Source organism: Caenorhabditis remanei, chromosome X, assembly GCF_010183535.1.
Source record: "Caenorhabditis remanei strain PX506 chromosome X, whole genome shotgun sequence".
Classification (NCBI taxonomy): Eukaryota; Metazoa; Nematoda; class Chromadorea; order Rhabditida; family Rhabditidae; genus Caenorhabditis; species Caenorhabditis remanei.
Window position 1 is genome coordinate 16,235,414 of NC_071333.1, and position 20,553 is coordinate 16,255,966.

Genomic DNA, 20,553 nt, shown 5'->3' on the forward strand with positions numbered 1-20,553 from the left:
CTCACATATGAGATATTAAAATTGCATGGTTTACAAATGTTGCATTTTTCGTTTATCACTGTTGATAATTTTTAGTTTTTCTATGAATAAGGTTTTGTGGGAAACGAAACCTAGCTTTCACTACAAAAAAATTTCGCCTCATTACTTTCATGGGATATTCATTTTTCTTGTGCACTTTGATTTTCATTGAATCATTATAAAATATATATTCTAGAGTCTCATGGCTCTCCAACTATTGAAACGACCTCGACCGCTCCCAGCTTTTAAAGACGAAGAAAAGGGTATCTACGCTCAATGGAAAATTAAAGTAAGATTTTCTCCAACTATTAATTTCCCCATTTCTATTTTTAGGGTTTCTATTATCGAAAAGCAGGATTACCAAAAATATCAGTAAAAGGTGTTGCAAGAGTACGGTATGCTGAATTGGAAGTGGAGGGTAAACTTCCGCATTTTACCGTTTCTAAGCAATTAGTAAGTTTTTTTTTAATTACTCACATGAATTTTAATTATTTCTCAGGTAAACATTGGTTATGTAGAAAATGTGAACGACGATATTCTGGATATAAGAGGATGCGATTTCCGACTTCTGATATTTGGAGTTCAACATGTTGAAGTGAGTTTTGTCCCTTATTCAGACTATTTTATTTGTACGTCTTGATTTCAGATAATTCGAGACTGGCTTCGTTTTCTGGTGATAAGACAACGTATTCCACATTCCTTGATGGGTCTTCCTTTCGATTGGCAGGTGAGTGACAGAAAGTTTTAATTGGTAACGAATTTTTTCATTTTGTTTTTAGGTGAAACCAATACGAGACGACAGAGAATTGCAACTATCTCGTATTTCACCGTTCCATTGCTTCAAGATTTGGTGAACTCCCGAAAATCATTTTGACCTCATAATATATTCCGTAACATGTATTAAAATAAAAGAACTATTTGAAAACAATTTTAAAAAGTGTCATGAGAGAGGTGATGCTATAACAACAATAACTATTAGGTTGTCCCAAAAGTTTTCGAACATAGTTTTGTTAATCTGCTATAGGACAGAGAGCGAGAATCAAACCAAATAGTGCATGTTTTCCATTATATAAGACGTCGGGTGTATTGACAATATCATTCATTTCTTCTGGCTGCCTTCTCTCAATGAACGCGGCACCAATCTTTGTCCCCGACCGACTTCATATTCGTCATGTCATTTTATTTTTGTTTCTATCTAACTCCAAAATCACTGAGATTGAAGAACGTATGGTTGAAGTTTAAAAGGATATTGCCCCTCAACGGCAGACAATTAGCCGTTAGGTCCATCGTTTCAGAAATAATGATTTTCCTTTGACCGAAGCAGCACGTTCTGGAAGACCAGTGGAGTTCGACATTGACAAGTTACGGGAGGTAGTGGAAAGTGACCCACTTCAATCCATTCGTGAACTGGCAACAGTAATGGGCTCTACTCACTCGGCGGTAAAAAGATGACTGGGAGCTCTTGGCAAGTTAAAAAAAATGGGAAGATGGATACCACACAAATTGTCTAACTTTGACCTTGAGCGCCGAGTGGACATGTCACTGCATCTTCTAACCCACCATCCTAATTTCAACTGGCTGGATCATTTGGTTACGTCGGACGAGAAGTGGGTCTTATACGAAAACCACCACAGGAGAGCCCAGTGGGTTGATGCTGATAAACAGCAAGAGGATGTCGTCAAACAGGAGATACACCCTAAGAAAATAGTGCTCTCCGTCTGGTGGTCTGTTCATGGAGTGCTTTATTGGGAACTGCTTCCGGGGGCAAAAACTATCACCGCCGACTACTATTCTTCTCAATTACAAAAGGTGAAGCCCAAACTGAAAACCTCCCCTCTACACGGTCACAAAGTCCACTACCGCCATGACAACGCAAGACCACACACCGCAAAGACGATCAAGTCTCTCCGGGCTACATTCTACTGGAGAGTCCCTGCTCACCCTCCGTACAGCCCTGATATCGCTCCTTCGGATTACCATCTGTTCAGCGACATGCATCGATCCTTTGAAGTCCAGGACTTCAAAACAAAGTCAGAGGTCGAGAAATGGTTGAAGAAGTATTTTGACTCGAAGCAGCCTGAGTTTTGGCGGAAAGGTATTGAATCTCTACCTACTAAATGGCAAAGAGTCGTGGATAAAGGTGGTCACTATGTTTGATTTTTGTAATATTCTGGCTTTGAATAAATTTGAATTCAATAATGTTCGAAAACTTATGGGACAACCTAATATTTCCAAATACATCTGTGCCAAAAATAGTTTTGATCTTTTTTTGATGAATCACAAGTTTTCTGATACTAATAGTTTCTTCCGGCAAGTTTTAGTTCAAAAAATGACTAATTACGCTGACAATACGTCATGAACTTTTTTCGAGCTTATCAGTAATTGAGAGTGGGGGTGAAAACGTTATCATGTTGATGACGCAAATATATTAACTGAGTATAAATACACGGTTTCAATTCTGATTTCCCATCGAATCTTCATTTGATTCTTTTCTACTTCTACTTTCCTAACACTACCAATGTCATACTACGGAAACGGTGGATACTCTCCATACGGTCAACCTGCCTTTGGTGCCCCACCACCAGTCTACAGAGCTCCAGGGTACATGCCACCAACTGTTCATATTCATTCTGATAATCATCATCACGGACACCATCACCATCATCACGGATTCCTTCATGAGTTGGGACATGCTTTGACTGGACATCATCACCACCATCACGGACACCACTACGGACATCATCATCATCACCACGGACACCATTAGTCGATTTTTTTTAAAATTTTCACTTTCGTGTTTTCTTGTCTGGCATAATTAAAATTAAGTTTTCATAATGAATAAAAATCTTTTTTTTTACTTCATTTTAAATTCTGAAGTCGTAACAATTATCTGCATCCAAGAATTGAAAAAAGTGGTGTTCTGTGAGGGGTGTTGTTTCTTTTCCCATGTACACGCTTTTTTTAGGCCCGCTAATTTTTACGCACGCAAGGAGGTCAAACAGCACCGCGCGTAGCTGTGAACGGTGTGCGTGGTCACACAAAATTAATGTCGCCCATTTTGCATAAATGTCTCTTCTTAGTCCTTTTTCGGCATGTTTTTATTTATCCTAAATATCACGAGTAAAGGTTTCCAGAATTTTCCGCTTATTGATTTTTCGACCCGATGCAATTTTCCACTATTTACCTATTTTGCTGAATTTCAGGTAGTGCTCCGTACCACAAGGAACACCTCTTTCCACACATCAACAAAGACTGTTGATGTGTGGAACAGCAAGACGATTGAGGAACATCTCGAAGATTACCTGAAGGAATCTGATGAAATCGAAAACACAAAATGGGTGATTGTGCTGTCAAAACAATAGACGGTGAGATTTATGAGGTAAAATTTTTTGAAAAAAAGATTTGTTGTTCTACATGTTAGAATACTTTCAAAACGGCAGTTACACTAGCTCAGTTGTTAATAACTCACTAAAAACAACAAATCTTCTGTTTTAGAGAAACTACCTGCCGATTTCTCGAACAAGCATATGAAATCGAGAGGAAACGGCAAGCAGCAAAAAAGAAGAGAGACGAGAAATGGGAACCGATAGTTACATGAAAAAAGTCGACTCGGGAAAAGTCAAGGAACACTAAAAACAAGAAATGCAAATTCTGGCAATCAATGAAGATCTGATTTTGGTAAGGGTTTTTTTCAAAAAAAAGCTTTATTCTGTATGTTAGAAACCTTTAAAACAGCAGTAACACTTACTTCGTTGATAATATTTCATTAACAGTAACTATTCCTTTACATGAACTAAACCGACACGTCAAAAATCGATAAAACTCTATTTTCAGATCAATCCTGTTTCTCCAGCAAGCAATCGATATTGAAGCAAAGCGATAAGCAGCAAGAAAGAAGAGAGACAAGGAGGAACCGATATGTGCTGCTTGCAGAAGACGATAAGGAAAACAGGAATGCAACTCGATTAGGGAAAAAGAGAAGGGTCACTGAAAATAAGGCACGCCAATTCCAGCAATCTGAAGAAATCGAAAACTGGAATGTACACGAAATCGATGATTGTGAACGATGGGAAAGTTATAAGATGTGCCCGAAATGGATAATTTTATCCGCAATTTGTATCATTTATTTTTATTTATTTTACTAATCATTCTAATTTTAAAATGTTTTTTTAATGTTTACTCATATTTTTTGTAGTATTCAGCTAAGTAGCCCTTTTTATTGTATTATATTACGTTTTATATATTTTTTTATAACAGATTAACAAAAAATAAAGCTTTAAATTTGGATGAGTATAGTCTCTTATTCAGTTCGCGATTTGATGAAGTGAATTAATTGTAGTTGTTCAGTCACTGTAACTCTTGCGGAAGTGTTTTACGTATCCAGAATCCGCTCTAAGGCTTTCACGTATTGTACCTAGGTTCTATCTGCATTAAATGTCTTTTTAGAATGTATGAACCATACAGAGTGACATCAGGCTTCCAACAACTTCTTCCAATTAATTTTCTCATGGAATAAGTGTATTCCAGACTTTAACCTACCAGTACTTCCGCTCATGCACTAATTATACCGTTTGTAACAGCCGACGACCGGTCTCCCTTTTTCTTCATAAATAGCTATGTTCGAGTATCAATAGTCGTTTAGAGAAAACAAAATTCTCAGCTGACAATAAGAACTATACGAATTTATTCATTAGCAGCACGGGAAAACAGTGTTTGTCAATTTTTAAGATAGGAATTAAAATAGCCAACGGGATACAGATGCAACTTTGAATTTTCCATATACAACAATAAACCTGAGAGGTTGAAAACATTGGAAGGAAGAGGACGCGATTTCCGACGTCTGATATTTGGAAGTGAGTTTCGTCTCTAAATCGAACTAACGTTTTTTGTACGCCTTGATTCCAGATGATTCGAGACTGGCTTCTGGAAAAAGGCAAGGGTCACTGAAGGTAAGAAAAAAATGATTTCGACCTCATAATATATTCCGTAACATGTATTAAAATGAATAACCTATTCGAAAACAGTGGAATAAAAATCTCACGAGAGAGGTGAATCTATAATAACAATAATCAAGTGACTATTTCCAAATACATCAGTTTCAAAAATACTTTTGATCTTTTTTGATGAATCACAAGTTTTCTGTTAATAATAGTTCCTTCCGGTAAGTTTTAGTTCAAAAAATGACTAATAACGCTGACATATCGTCATGAACTTTTTTCGAGCTTATCAAAGACTGAGAGAAGCGTAAAAACGTTATCATGTCTATGACGCAAATATAACCACAGAGTATAAATACAGGGTTTCAACTCTAATTTCCCATCGAATCTTTTCTTGATTCTTCTTCTTCTTTTTTTTAACACTAATAATGTCATACTACGGTAACGGTGGATACTCTCCATACGGTCAACATGCCTTTGGTGCCCCACCACCAGTCTACGGAGCTTCAGAGTACATGCCACCAACTGTTCATATTCATTCTGATAATCACCATCACGGACACCATCACCATCATCATGGATTTCTTCATAAGTTGGGACATGCTTTGACTGGACATCATCATCACCATCATCATGGACACCACTTCGGACATCATCATCATCACCACGGACATCATTAACTCATTTAAAACATTTCTATCTTTTTTATATACCTTTTTTCACTTTGTAATTGTGCATAATTAATTTTTGTGTAGTATAATAAAAAAAAGAAAAAACATTTTAATTTACGTTATGTGTTTGAAAGAGGGTACTTGATATTAGAACTCGGAAAAATAGAACTGCGACAAAATGAAACTGCAACAGTATAGAACTGACTAAAATAGAACTGCTACAAAGTGGAACTGAACACAATGAAACTGTTACAAAATAGAACTGAACGAAGTAGAACTGCTACAAAATAGAACTGCTACAAAATAGAACTCTACCACTAGTTTTGAAAAGGCTTATTGGGCTCATCTAATATAATTTTATACAGTTTTTTGTTGACTATTTAAGATACAAAGACTTTATCTCCGTAAAATAAGTGTTTTAGTCGACTTTTCTCTTCGAAAATTGGTTAATATTCTTCTAAAAAGTCACGAATGCAAAAACTTTTTGAAATATGTGAACCATATTGAGAGACATCAGTGTTCCAAGGATTTGCTTTCAATAATTTTTTTTTTTTTTTTTTTTTTTTTAGATTCCATATGTAAGCAACCAATACTTTTACTCGCGGACTAATTATACAGTTTGTAACAGTCGACAGACAATTTCCTCTCTTTTCCACGAATTCAAGTATTGATAGCCGTTTAGAAAAAGGAAGAAACGTCATATAGTAAAGACGCAAGCTAACAACAAAACCGGAATAATGCTTGTAAACGATTTATTCGAAGATATTATCACTTTTCAAAAGGTTCCGGAGTGCACATCCAATTGATACAACGAGGTCCGTTAATATCCAGCAAAAAGCGGCGGCAGTCTTCATCGTCTTGACATCCACGAATTTTTGGCGTGGATCTGGTTTCTGAGCCCGAGGCAAACTCTTTTCTGTCGCTGTTGCCACTCAGGAGCTTTTCCGCGCTGTTTGAAATTGGCATCAGCCCCAAAACGGCTCCAAAGAAACAAAGTACAAGAATTGCAGCAATAGGGAAGAAACGCATTGTTGAGTTGTATTCAGCTACGTGAATGGTTTTCTTCAGAAGCAGAGCTGCCTATTTATTTGAAATCGGATGCACGTAGTTTATCATTTTTTGTTTGGGAACCAGAAGCCGACAAAGAACGGTTTCTCAGCCGACAATGAGAACTATACGATTTTGTACATTGATCTTTTCTACCTGTGTGTGGAAAACTGTGTTCGTCCGTTTCCAAGATTGGACTGCAAACAGCTTTTGGTATATTTAAATTTGAAATGTTCCATATACAACATTAAACTTGAAAAAATGAAAACCAGACATGAAGAAACTTTTCCATATAGGAGAAGGATTAGGTGGAACAAAGTTTCAAAATATTCTACACAGTACACAGTTTTTCCAGTGAAATGAGTCTCCTCAGAGCATTCATAAATCCTTCCGGAAGAGTTTCTTAAAAGAACACAGGTGACTAATCGAAATGACACTACGTCATGCACTTTCTATTCAAGCTTATCAGTGTGTAGGAGGCAAAATAACACAAATGTTTTATCATGCCTCTTTCGTAATCAACTAGAAAAAGTATTAATAAGTTTTCAATTTTGTTGGTAACATCAACTTCTTTTCTGTTCTCCCTGTTTCATTTTCAAATCTTATCACCAATATGTCATACTACGGTAACGAAGGATACTCACCATACGGCCAACCTGCTTTTGGTGTGCCACCACCAGTCTACGGAGCTCCAGGGTACATGCCACCAACTGTTCATATTCATTCTGATAATCATCATCACGGACACCATCATCATGGATACCTTCATGAGTTGGGACATGCTTTGACTGGACATCATCACCACTACCATCATGGACAGCACTTCGGACATCATCATCATCATCACGGACACCATTAATTTATTTATAACATTTTCATCCAATTAAATTGCTGTTTTTGTTATTTATTGTTGTGCATAATTGATCTTTGAGTAGTATAATAAACATTAAGACATGTTTGTTTAGAGTTGATCACCATGGTTTTCAAAATAAACCAGTTACTCGTTTTCCTCAAAATTATGAGCATTTAACTTTACTAGATTAAGAAAATTGGAAGCGCTTCTTTTTATTTTATTGAAAATAATGCATTTTGTTTGTCATTAACATGTTATTCATGATTTTCGGAATTCTTTTTAAATATCATCAGTGATGAGTTGTTTTGCAACGAGTTCGCATCATGTGTAATGGAATTTTCATAAGTCAGGTGAGACCCAAGCTCAAACGTGTTCATCTTCCCAAACTAGATGATTCGAGCTCTACTGAACATTTTTTTGGTCGGGAGATATATCTCAAGTTTTTTTTACAAAAAATTGTCACACACATGTTCTTTGCTTTCAAACGCAAACAGTTTTGATACCAAATCTTTTTTTTCTGAAAAGATACAAATTTGGGTGTACTCGTTTTACGATCTCAAATTGAATGGGATGACTAAGCGTTCAAAATCAACGTCACGCTACTTTCAAACTTATCGGTGTGAAAAAAAGGCGGAAAGGGTATTGTTAATTCTTATCTATTTTCATGACGCAGTTTTTCAATTCGCCAGGGTATAAATATAGGGAAGCAGTGGTAGATTGGTATCGTTTTCAAAAGTTTCTTTCCTTCTTTCTCTCCTTTTTTTAGAATGTACATTTTTTCATTTCCATTTTACAGCTGAAAATATGTCCTACTATGGAAATGGAAGCTACTCTCCTTATGGCCAACCTGGCTATGGCGCCCCACCTCCAGTCTACGGAGCACCTCCACCAGTCTACGGAGCACCTGGGTATATGCCACCAACAGTAATCCATACTGACAACCACCATCATGGACACCATCATCATCACGGCTTCCTTCATGAGTTGGGACATGCTGTGACCGGTCATCATCATCATCATCACCACGGACATCATCATGGACACCACTAATTTATAATCTTGTTTTTATTGTTAGAGAGATACGGTTTCTGCATAATGATGAAAAATTTTTGTCATGTATAATAAATCAATGATTACTGACTTTGTGCATTTTTTTTTGTTCAAGTTACTGTCAAAAAATAGTTTCAAGCTGTCTTTAGAGACTGCGACACAGTCTTGGCCTCCAACTCCTACTGTATTACAAACATCAGTCAGCTGAGACCGGAAAAGTTATTTCAACATAGTGTAAAACTAATTTACAAAACAGATGAGTGCCCTTTTGCAAACAAAGACCCACAGGATACTGACGTGATGTAATATGACACCGTTGTGAAATATTTTTAGAGAAAAAAAACATCTCAATTTACTTATTTTTGGGAATACTAAAGCTCTAACAGGCGTTCTGATGTATTCTGTGTAACCGTTTAAATTTTTTTGAATACTCAATACTTTGGAACTCTAAACTACATACATTCAACAGTACCGCTTGAAAGGCTATCAACTTTGGCTGTTTTCAATGGAAAATGACCAACTTTGACAGTGGTTCGGGTTAGACAGAGAAAAAGCACATGATTTTTATAGTTGATCATTTTTTGTAGGGATACAGCCATGAAAGTTACAGTTCTTCAAAGTCATTTTTCCCTGAACCATTCCAGAACTACAAAAATGATTTGATATTTTCGCTCAGTCCACATGACACCGATATACACTGTTAAAGTTGGTTAATTTTCCTATTCACTAAAAAAGAGCCAAAGTTGATAACCTTTGGAGCGGTACTGTACATAGAATCCCAAAAACGATTGAACATCGAAGGGAAGAACCAAAAAAAATCATAAAACTGTAAGACCGTTCTTATCAGACTGTGTCAATGATCAGTTTCAAAAACGTACGGTATTTCAAAATACATCTTCATCACTATTCATTTGTATTACTGTTCTTCCATTCAAATGACTCAGAAGAATAAACAAAGTCTGTGTTTTTTTAATCTTCTGCTCCCATGTTTTTATGAACATCGACGTGACTAATACAAACAACAATACGTCAGCCGCCTCTTTCAAACTTATCAGTGACAAAACGGGGTGGGCACTTAATTTCGCTTTTTATCTTTTTTGATGACGCAATTTTTAGAGAGTGTCGTTTAAATACCCGACAGGATTGCCATTTCAGCATCGAGCTTTCTCATTCTTTTTCATTCCCTTTTTTCAGCATTTTTCACACTTCGATTTCTTTTTTTTTTGTATTGTGTTTTTCTTCCAGAAAACTATGTCTTACTACGGAAACGGATACAATCCATATGGAACTCCAGGATATGGAGCACCACCTCCAGTCTATGGAGCTCCTCCACCAGTCTACGGAGCACCGATTCACATTCATACCGACGGGCATCATCATGGCCACCATCATCATCACCACCACGGTTTGATGCATGAGTTGGGACATGCCTTGACTGGACACCACCATCATCATCATGGACACCACCATGGACACCACCACCATCACCACGGTCATCATTATTAACTTCGGTGTTGAGATATTTATTTGTTGAGAGCATACTTTAAAACGAGTAATTTTCAATAAATCCTACTAATGTTTGTGAATAAGCTATTTTAAAAAATGCGTTGCTTACCTTAACCTATCAGTGTGCAAGTTTATAGAAAATTCTGAACGCATACCAAAAGTCAATTCCCTTGTAAGATTTGTAATAGAGGAGCACCTAGTAGTGCCTGTTTGCAGCGGTGTACCTCGGTTCCCAAAGGAAACATCAAAAAGCTGCTAACTGACAATATATAGCTTAATATACATAAAATATTTTTTCAGCTGAATGTGAAATAATTTTCACATTTCCAAAGACAGCCGAGATAAGATGCTCCAACTTTTTCTACCGGATGTGCCTCTATTTTTTTACAGTGAATTCTGAAAAGAAAGCTCAAAATCTCATTTCAATAAAGACACAAGTTTGCAGACTTTTTCATTTCAGTCCTTGTGAAGCATTGGAAATAAAATCCAGTCTGTTTAGCATGAATTTTCTGTTTTTTCAGTTTCACAGATTTTTCCTCACACTATTTGTCAGCATTCATTTTTTATTACGTATGTCCCATATAACCTTCGCCCGTAAACTTTAACAGTTCCGTTTTTTGGTCTATCATCCCGAGGTTTGGACTTGAACTATTGAAAAAGCTTACACAACATCAAAGTAGACTGATAAGCAATGTCAACCAACGGTAAAGCATGAAACGTGCTTGAAAATAAACCGTAATTATTAGTGTACACATGACATTTGGAATGTCATGTTTTCTATTCATGTTCTAGTGTTATATTGAAAAATGTGACATTTCCAATGTCGAAGCTTTCAGATTATAAGGAATAAATGTGTAAAGACAGAAAAACCGGAAAAATATAAAAATTACCGTGTAGTCAGTCACTCTAACGCTCGCTGACCAAAATAAGAGTAACATTGAAAAATCAGCACATCTAACACTGCAATGCGTAAAATTTTTGAATTAAACTATTTTTCTGATTCAGAAGAAAATTGGGCCGCTGCTTGTTTTTTTGTTAACCATTTCCATATACCAAAAATAGCAAGTAATACTCAAAATTTATGTTTAATTGCTTCACTAGTCATGGAAAACTGTAAACTATATGCAGTAAGTAACATTAACGATTTAATAACTTTACAAGTGTTATAGATCTATTTTTGCCATGTATTTTCACGTACGTATTTGAAAAAACGAAATCTTTTTTTTTTGTGAACCTTGTTTTCCTGCTGTTAGAATGCTACTAAAGCCTGTATTCTAATATTCCATTTTCAGAATTGAAAAATAGTTTTTTTGAAAAATATTATTATAATTCATTGAAATCAAACAGGATGATCATTTATTCAGTAGTAGGATTCATTGGGAAGGATGACAATATTCATGAATATACAAAATGAATTTTACATTTAATGGTGTCCATGGTGTCCTCCATGGTGATGGCTCTCGTAGTGGCTCTCGTAGTGATGACCACCCCCGTGATGTCCTCCGTGGTGATGACTTTCATGATGTCCGTGATGATGAGTATCCATGTGTCCTCCATGATGTCCTCCATCGGTGTGAACGTGGACAGTGGTTGGTGGCATGTATCCTGGGGCTCCGTGGACTGGTGGAGCGCCATATCCTCCGTGCATTGGTGGTGGGGCACCGTATCCGTTTCCGTAGTACGACATTTTTTCTATAAGAAGACATGGTTGAGAAAAAGATTGAAAAAAAAGAAAAGAATATAAATCCGAAAAATCGAAAAGTGTCAAAAAATGCAAGGAGAAATGAAACAACTGATGAGGTAAGGTGAAGTCGGTGTGGTATTTAAAGAACCTTCGGTGAATGGAGGAAATACGTCATATGACAGATAAAATCGAAATTATCAATGCGATGGTGGCATTTCGCCCTCCCCACATTTGACGCCTGATAAGTTTGCGAAAAAATGACGGTATTGTTATTTGCCTTAGTCACCTTTCCACTTGCCTCAGGACAAAGGGGCTTAAGCAAACTGAAGAGCGGAACGGGAATCGATCTGACTGACTCATAGGTCAAAAAAAGGCAAATGATCCAGAAAAATAGCACGCCCTCATGATGTTGAAGTATTTTGAAATTGATCAACATCTGAAATATCAATTGACCAAACAAAAATATTTGTTCACAATCAGATTTTTGGATCACATGAGTTATGAAACTAATTATGTAAAAGCTTTCAATTATTTTTTGAATTCAAACGCTTCTAAATACCACAAAGTATAACAAAAAAGGCCGATCTTTTTTTTTCGTTTTTTTTGTTTCTATTACCATTTTGGTGTCTTTCTCTCAAACTATATAAATGGATATTTGATCATATTTATATGAAAACAATAGATATTAATACATAAAAATTTCATTCGATTGAGACAATTCGATTTATAAATTCGAGTTCAATGGAATCTGGACGGAGACGGTGGATTGTTTTTGAACACATGAAATTGACATATTGAAATCACGGTACAATTTTATTTGCTCCTTTTTCCACATTGCTCAATGTGAATTATGCAGCATATCACTCGTTGACTTACGCAACTGTAAAAAATTTAATTAAAGTATTATTTTGTGTTGGCGATACTTATGTTCATTAATAATATTTTATTAATTCTATGAAACTGTTGGGAGCCTGAACGTCCACATTTTCCACTTATCGCAGGTTATCATTATTCAAAAGTAATAAATTTCAATAATTCAAGTTCAACGTGTCCACGGCTTCCGCTGCAATCCTTGTGCGAATAATATAGGCATGATTTTCAAAGATTGTGAAGAAACATAGTCTAAAATAAAAAAACGAAACAAGACAAATTACATTATCAGCTAAAAATCATATAAAAGAGGGTGCAATTTTTAGTCCTCCAGACCTCAGTCATTCGTAATGAATCCGCACGCGAATCCGTGTACCATCCGCGCACGAGACAATGGATTCAGCGTAATAAAGTGCGGAGTCGTATTTGAAATTTTTGATGACGGGCCGTACGCGACAGACGAGTCGTGAAAATAGCCGTAACGAATCGAATCAGGCACGGATCGAAAACCTGGAAAATCTTGAAGCGCGTTTTACCTATGAAACGTGCAAAATTTTGAACAAAAGTGAGAAAGACAAACATTTGACTTTGAACTTATACATCTTTCCTACAAATAGTTAATTAGATTTTCCATTAAAATACATGATGTCCAATTCGATAGCATCGTATTTTATGTTTTTGAACTGCAAGTTCATTGTTAAACATTAGATGGACCGGCAAACTCCCGAACGTTGTTTCGTGAACCGATAAACTGTCAAGCTGTTTCCTTTTCTTCACCAGTACAGATTTGTTCAAACGGTTCTTTAAAAAATTCACCGATCATATTAAAATTTCAACGAAAACACCTATTTTAACAACAGTATCTTTCCGTGTTTATCATTTCGTGTTTTCTGTCAAAAGTTCTGCAGTTCTATTCAGGAAGAATGATTACATATTTATTGTACAGCAGAAGTGTATGCTCAAAAAAAACGGTTCAATTAATGATGTCCATGGGAATCGTGGCTGTGATCTCCATGGCTGTGCTCGTGAGCAGCATCGTGTTGAGTGTGAGCACAATGCTCACCAGCTTGATGGTTTCCAGCATGTTGAGTATCACAGTGATCTCCGGCGTGATGGACGTGTTGTCCATGAGCGTCGTGTTGAGTGTCGTGGTGATGTCCATCCTTGTGCTCATCGTGATGATCGTGGTGACCGTCGGATGGTCCGTGCTCGTGTCCTTGATGCGACATGTTTCAACTGAAAAAAAAATAATAAAGAGAGAAATACTTGAATACTAAAGAGCAGTGGAAAAAAAGAAGTTGTGATGAATGACTGTCCTGGCAGGTCTATTTAAAGGAAACCCAGTGGTTATAGAACACATCACGAGTGGAGATAAAAGGTTTGACAGTGAGTTGGCATTGCGATAGATAAGGGAATTGCGGTCGACGTGGGAAGAAAGTCTCGAGTTTGTACATATGGTCTTGCTTTTACTATTGACATTAGTCAGTCACCTCGTAAAATAGATTTCATGCGAAACACATCTCCATCGGATTGTCCTGACTCAGTTGTTGGCTTTGGCGCATTGAATTGGATGGACGAATGGTTTTTTGAATGGAATGTTTTGTGCGTGGTGAAACTCACTGGGAAATAAAGATGGCATGTTTGGGCAATGAATGTTATTGAATTCTGCAAATTCCTCAGAATCATGAGATTTTTCAATTTTTTCGATGTTTTTAAGTATCGGTAAAAACTCAAGATTAGATTTTGACTATTTTCATGGAAATTTTGATTAAAAAATTGTGCACAGTTTTGCCGAGCGGGCCGGGCCGAGATTTGCATGTCTGGTTTTAATTTGTTTCTCCATATAAATGCCATGTAACTGTTTTAACCATAATCCAAAATGTTCCTCATACCGGTAGACTACATTCTACTCTTACTTATACTCTTCCTATACTTCCCAATGTTGTTGACATTGACACGCTTTTTCAAACATTTTTTAACTTTCACTTCAATACTTTTAATGGCATTGATAAGCTGTGATGTCACTAGACTGAAGCTCAGTACAATCACAATGTACAAAACGTCGAAAACGGTCCGGAACGAAGAGAGATAAGAAGTGTCAGGTGGCATTAATTGGGTGTAGTTTTATTGTTTTTTCTATTTTTTCTTTTCAAACGAGAGAAATTGGTTTTCACAACGTTTTATTGTTTTAGCAGGTGACTCGAAGTGAAAGAGCCAAGAAATCAAGTGATAAGTAATTTTCATATTGGCATTCCTCAAAAATTTAATGGTGCTCGTGATGGTGTCCGTGATGATGTCCATGGTGATGGTGATGCTCCTTCTTTCCATGTTTTCCATGACTGTCTTCGTGATGATGATCATCGTGAACAACTCCTCCTGGAGCAATGTTATGGCCTGGAGCACCAAGTGGTGGTGGAGGTGCGTATCCAGCATTACCGAATCCGGTACCAGCGGTTGGTCCAGCGTACCCAGCACCTCCGTATGGTCCAGATGGTTGACCTTGTCCACCACTTCCATATGGAGCTTGTGGTCCATTGTACCCTCCATTTCCATAATGCAAGGTTGGGATTCCGTCTTGGTGAGGTGGCTGTCCAGGGTGACCGGAGTTGTTGCCATATGGCCCGGTTGGTCCGTTATAGCCAGCATTTCCATAGGATCCGGTGTTCGGACCGTTGTAGCCTGCGTTGCCGTAGTTGTTAGCCATTTTTCTGAATCAACACAAAAATAAGAATTATATGAAGATTATCGGAGAATATAGTAACGGCCAAAAATATATCATGTTTTGCCAAAATGCATAACTTTGAGAGAGCGTCATGATAAAGTAATCGTTCCACAGAATAACGGTTTATGGATAGAACAGACAAAGAGTGGAACTCCAATTTTGTAGTTGGGAACGTTTTTGTCCAGACGCTCCCTAAAAAATTTACATTTCGACAGAGTAACTTCTCCCTTAAATCGACTCATTTCACTGCAAGATAGTGGAATTTTTGAGCTATTCACTTAAAATTACTATAACTCTCTAGGGAGTGTCCGTAGAGAAACATTGTCAACTACAAAAATGGAGTTCTACTTTTGGTCGATTTGATCTCATAAAAATTATTTTGTGGGAAAGTTAGTTTTACTATGACACAATCTCAAAGTTGGGAATTTTCAATTGAAAAAGGCAAAATATGATTAATTTTTGGTGGTTACTGTATGTTTAAGGTATGAGGCGGAAAATAAGGTTCAGAAAAAGTAAAGGTAGTTATGGGAAGATGAAAATGTTCAGACTATTTATAAGACACGAAACGATGGATTGCATTTGAGTTTAGACTCAAGACACATCAACAGCAGCCATTTTCTACCACTAGATGACTCACATCAACACGAATCAAAAGATTCCCGCACTTTGGACTGTCTGTTCAAATATTTGTCCCTTCCACCGCAGATTCTCTGAAAAAACTTCTTTGCGTGCTGCTTCTCTTTTTTTATCTGTTTGCTTTTTACCTTTGAATTATATTGAAAAGAAGACGGTTCGTGGTGAATAAAGCGTTTATTTATGAATTTTGTTGTTGATTACACCGGAAAAAAGAAAAAAGGGCAGAAGGGGGTTGAAACACACTCTAAAATACAAAATGGGAAGGGAGAGAGAATATTATGAAAGAATTGCAGATTTTTTTTTGGTGATGATGAGGAGATGTTGATGACAAGTGATGCGAATGGCTTAGGCGGCGACAGCCTCGGCAGCGGCTTCACTGTCTGGGATCACGACCTCCTGGAATGAAAAACGTATACTACTGTAGTAACAGGATATTGAACTTACAGCTCCCTCATTTGGGTTCTTAGCTGGTCCGTCTTCAAAGTCCTTGTCTGGAATCTGAAGTGGGATTGGTGCAACTGGTGGCTTGGCAGCATCTCCTTCAGCTTTGACTTGCTCAACATACTTTGGTGGCTCGAGGTTCTTTCTGAAAACATTCATTTTGTTGACGACTCGTTAACAAGTCAACCACGCACCTGATCTGTTCAAGCTCGTCGTTCTCCTTGCGTCCCCACTCTGCTGGCGGCCGGGCGGTTCCGTGGGCGATGGTGAAGGCTGGCTTGACGAAGGGGTTTTCGAAGAGGTCACGACGGTCGACGTATGATCTTCTGTCGGTTTGACGATCGAACTTGGAAGCAGTGGTGATCTTTGGTGGATGGACTGATGAGGCGGCCTCCTCTGGGTCAAGTCCTTTCTTGAGAGCCTTGTTACGGGCGACTTGCCGTTGACGCTCGCTGAGCTCTTTCAACTGCAAATTTTCAGTTTTAGAAAATGATTTCGCAGTCACATAATCATTAACTTACGTCGTACTCTTGACGCTCACGTCTCTTCTCCAAATCGTATTTCTCTCCCTCAAGTTTGACAATACGGGCGTGAAGTCCCTTGATTCTGTCCTTCAAGTCGTTTGGCATAAGGTTGGAGACGTCTTGAGCCTTGCAGACAGCGTTCAAGAAAGCTCTCTTGGCATCCTCCTGTTGTTCCTTGGAGAGTCCTTCAGCCTTGGCGCCTTGAGCAAGGTTTCCGAAGCTGGCGGCTTGGTCACCCTTAGATTGGACGGTGAAGTTCTTTCCTCCTGGTCCTCCGACGGCGGCTCCAGCGAAAGATCCAGCCATCATTTGTTGACGGCGAGACTTCTCCTCGTTCTTGCGAGCCTTCTCGGCATCAGCCTTTGCCTTACGGTCTTCTTCGTCCTTGCGGCGTCTCTCCTCATCTTGACGTCTTCTCTCGGCGAATTGACGCTCGTCTTCTTCACGCTCAGCGCGACGTTTCTCTTGCTTCTCCTTAAGCTCACGGAGCTCCTGCTCCATTTGCTCCTTTTCAAGAACACGACGTTGCTCGTAATCGAGAAGCTTAGCGGCTTCTTCTTCCTCGTGACGTTTCTTGGCGGCCTGTAAGTAACTTTATTCAGAACATTCCCTCTTCCAGTCGAATCTAGGTGCACCGCCCACGCATATGTTCCCTAACTTACAAGCATGGCAGCTTCAGCCTCAGTCATCTCTGCTGGTGGCTTCTCCTCCTGAACTGGTGGACGTGGCTTTGGCTTCTCCTCAACTGGAGCTTCTTCTTCAGCGGCTTCTGGCTCTTCCTCTTCGGCTGGAGCATCCTCGGCGGCAGCCTCTTCGGTCTCCTCGACCTCTTCGGCCAGGGACTCTTCAACTTCCTCCTCCTCCTCACCGGAACTGTAAGAGGAGGATTGTATTCATAGAAGATAGTGGATAGAAGTTGGTTATGGTAGAATCAAAGTCATAGTTAGAAATTCTCAGTTTTGGAATCTATCGTGTTGAAAACTTACAGCACTTCCTCCTCGTCGGACATGGTTATCACTGAAAATTTGAATATAGATGTTTTTCCGAATTCAAAAAGTGATAAGATTGATAAGAAAATCATTTCAATACGAGTAAATAAATTGATCTACAAATTAAAGTTATTAAAATAAGAACAATACTAGATAAAACCAAACACAACGTTCAGTTCCCAGCATAAAGTTGAAATGAACAATCGGAGTGTGTGCGGTTTCTGTAAGCCTTCCTACGAAGCTCCTGCCATCGGGTTCCCGGATTGATGGGCGGAGCCGGCGGGTGCCATTCTTCTTCTTCTTTTTCTTTTTCTTTTTGCCTCGTTTTCCACCCTCTGCTCTTCCTTTCGTTGTGTAACTTGTAACGAATCGGGGGTCCGCGGAGCCGAGAGATCACATCTCTCGCTAGATGTGAAAAAGAAGAGGGGCCGAACAAAAACGATGGGTAGGCGGAGGTGTGTGTTGTAAACCTTGGCGATGAGCTCGGCAGCGACTATGCCTCATGAAGAGGCAATAGGATAGGATCCCGGCAAAAATATCACAAATTACTGCTTCTCGTTTCTGTTTCTAGAAAGAAAAGGAGAAGCAGATGAAGAGGAAGCAGAAGACAACAAACAACTCTCTGGGATCCCTTTGCCTCTTCCTCTAGCTTTCTGGTTCTCTTTAGGCTCCCGGGCTCCCCGGAATAAATCTTCAGTCACCACATGGCTGAGAGATCCGTGGATAGTGTGGTTCTGATGAGAGACATGAAAAAGAAAAAAGATGAGAAAAAGTTTAAGAACAGCTAGTTGTGTTCCTAGCAGAGGTTGGAGGGAAAACCTGGGGGATTTTGGATTACACAAGTTTTTGTTTTTAATGAGATAGTTGGAACGGAAACTAATGTAAGCGTGAAATAAAATATTCGTGGAACAGAAATTACAAATCATGATTATTAGTTACTTTAAACTGTGAACACTCTCCTATCCACTCTGAAAACCATGTAGGGATAAGATAACAATAAGAATGGGCTGATTCTTTTTGTATCTGAAATTCATTCTTCCAAAAAAAAACATAACGTTTTCAGAAATAGTTTCCTGAAATTGCAGAACTTTGATTCTTAAAACCATAAATATGTCAGGAAAGTTTCTATCATCATCTTCACTTGACAACTTTCATGAGTTTTTTTGTTTATGAGAACCGAACCTGACTTCTTGTTGCAAGAAACATCACTGCCAAACTCCAGCAGGCAGAATGTTAAAAAAACGGATTTTGGATTGTGAAACAAATAACACTATTAGAATCAACTAAACAGTTTCCACTAGCCGAGTAGTTTTGAGATTTCTTATCACTGACAGATATACTCTAGTTTCACAACTGAAGTATCAAGTTACACTGCCGACTGATTGAACCAAGTTTACATTTTTACAACTCTTACTGGAAATATTGGTAATAAATTCATTTTTTGCTGTTTCACGAATAATATACTGTTATATAGTTGGAGTACTTTTTTCAAGTAATACATGTTGCTAATAGCCAAACTTTTGACACCGCTTGATCAGACTACATTTCCAATGAAGCAATAAATCACCACCCCGTGGCAACACACATCTCCTCTCTTCAGTATTTTTTCCTTGCTCTTTTCCAGAAAAATGGGTTTCCACACGCAGTCGACACACCACCGAGTGATCTGTCATTTAAACCAACACACCAGCAGGAGATGTGTCTTATAAGGCGGCACACCACTTTCAGATGTGTCGGATTTTCAAACACTCGTTTCAGAGGCTACACTTTTTTCACACAAATCCGACACACCACCGAGTGATCTGTCATTCAGATCAACACACCAGCAGGAGATGTGCCGTATAAGGCGACACACCACTTTCCGATATGTCGAATTTTCAAACACTCGTTTCAGAGGTTACACTCCTTGCAACACATAAACGACACACCATCGAGAGATGTGCCGAAACAACTCGGCACACCACATAGTGATCTGTCTGAATAGCAAACATCAGTGCCAGAGGCTAAATTGCCTTTGACCCTTGATAAGTATCGCTTCTGAAAACTCCTCAAACTACGTATCAGTCATCACTTTCAGATGTTCCGGTATACAATTGAAATATATGTAGGAAAAATTAGAAACTCTACACGTGAAACTTTTAATATAAATTTTTGTTCGAAAGATCGCCCATTACATCCTTTCAATTCACAATTTTTTTAAATGTTACTTTCTGTAGAACCAAGAAAACTACACTATCATAATCCCGACGCTCTAATGTTCTGAATATTACCAGTTTTGTGTTTCCATGCTCGCGGCACACCACCGAGTGATCAGTCCTGAAAACCAACACACCAGCAGGAGATGTGCCGAAACAACTCGACACACCACATAGTGATCTGTCTAATTGACAAGCACCAGTTTCAGAGGCTACACTCCTCTCAACACATAACCGACAGACCACCGAGTGATGTGCCGAAAACGTTCAACACAGCACCGAGAGATATGCCGAAACAAATCGGCACACCGCGCAGTGACCTGTCTAATTGACAAACATCAGTTTTAGGTGTTTCGGTATACTACTGAAATATATGTTGGAAAAATTAGAAACTCTATTTTTGAAACCTT

General features: G+C 38.3%; 6 protein-coding genes across 6 annotated transcripts; 1 reads left to right on the top strand and 5 right to left on the bottom strand.

Annotated features, from left to right (window-relative positions):
* Positions 1-220: 220 nt before the first annotated feature.
* GCK72_025253 (uncharacterized protein) lies at positions 221-872 on the top strand (the record flags this gene model as incomplete). Its single annotated transcript, XM_003100241.1, has 5 exons — positions 221-307; positions 352-471; positions 518-613; positions 665-745; positions 798-872. 5 exons carry the CDS (start codon positions 221-223, stop codon positions 870-872), a joined length of 459 nt encoding a protein of 152 aa, XP_003100289.1.
* A 5,522-nt stretch (positions 873-6,394) lies between these two features.
* On the bottom strand, positions 6,395-6,655 carry GCK72_025254 (uncharacterized protein; the record flags this gene model as incomplete). The annotated part of the gene is made up of 1 exon (XM_003100144.2): positions 6,395-6,655. The coding sequence occupies one exon, from the start codon at positions 6,653-6,655 to the stop codon at positions 6,395-6,397; it is 261 nt and encodes an 86-aa protein (XP_003100192.2).
* A 4,850-nt stretch (positions 6,656-11,505) lies between these two features.
* GCK72_025255 (uncharacterized protein) lies at positions 11,506-11,769 on the bottom strand (the record flags this gene model as incomplete). Its single annotated transcript, XM_003100145.2, has 1 exon — positions 11,506-11,769. One exon carries the CDS (start codon positions 11,767-11,769, stop codon positions 11,506-11,508), a length of 264 nt encoding a protein of 87 aa, XP_003100193.2.
* A 1,844-nt stretch (positions 11,770-13,613) lies between these two features.
* Positions 13,614-13,865, bottom strand: GCK72_025256 (uncharacterized protein; the record flags this gene model as incomplete). The annotated part of the gene is made up of 1 exon (XM_003100219.2): positions 13,614-13,865. One exon carries the CDS (start codon positions 13,863-13,865, stop codon positions 13,614-13,616), a length of 252 nt encoding a protein of 83 aa, XP_003100267.2.
* Positions 13,866-14,899: 1,034 nt separating this feature from the next.
* On the bottom strand, positions 14,900-15,340 carry GCK72_025257 (uncharacterized protein; the record flags this gene model as incomplete). The annotated part of the gene is made up of 1 exon (XM_003100222.1): positions 14,900-15,340. The coding sequence occupies one exon, from the start codon at positions 15,338-15,340 to the stop codon at positions 14,900-14,902; it is 441 nt and encodes a 146-aa protein (XP_003100270.1).
* A 999-nt stretch (positions 15,341-16,339) lies between these two features.
* GCK72_025258 (uncharacterized protein) lies at positions 16,340-17,968 on the bottom strand (the record flags this gene model as incomplete). Its single annotated transcript, XM_003100147.2, has 6 exons — positions 16,340-16,390; positions 16,439-16,580; positions 16,630-16,901; positions 16,957-17,541; positions 17,622-17,832; positions 17,946-17,968. The coding sequence occupies 6 exons, from the start codon at positions 17,966-17,968 to the stop codon at positions 16,340-16,342; spliced, it is 1,284 nt and encodes a 427-aa protein (XP_003100195.1).
* Positions 17,969-20,553: the final 2,585 nt, after the last annotated feature.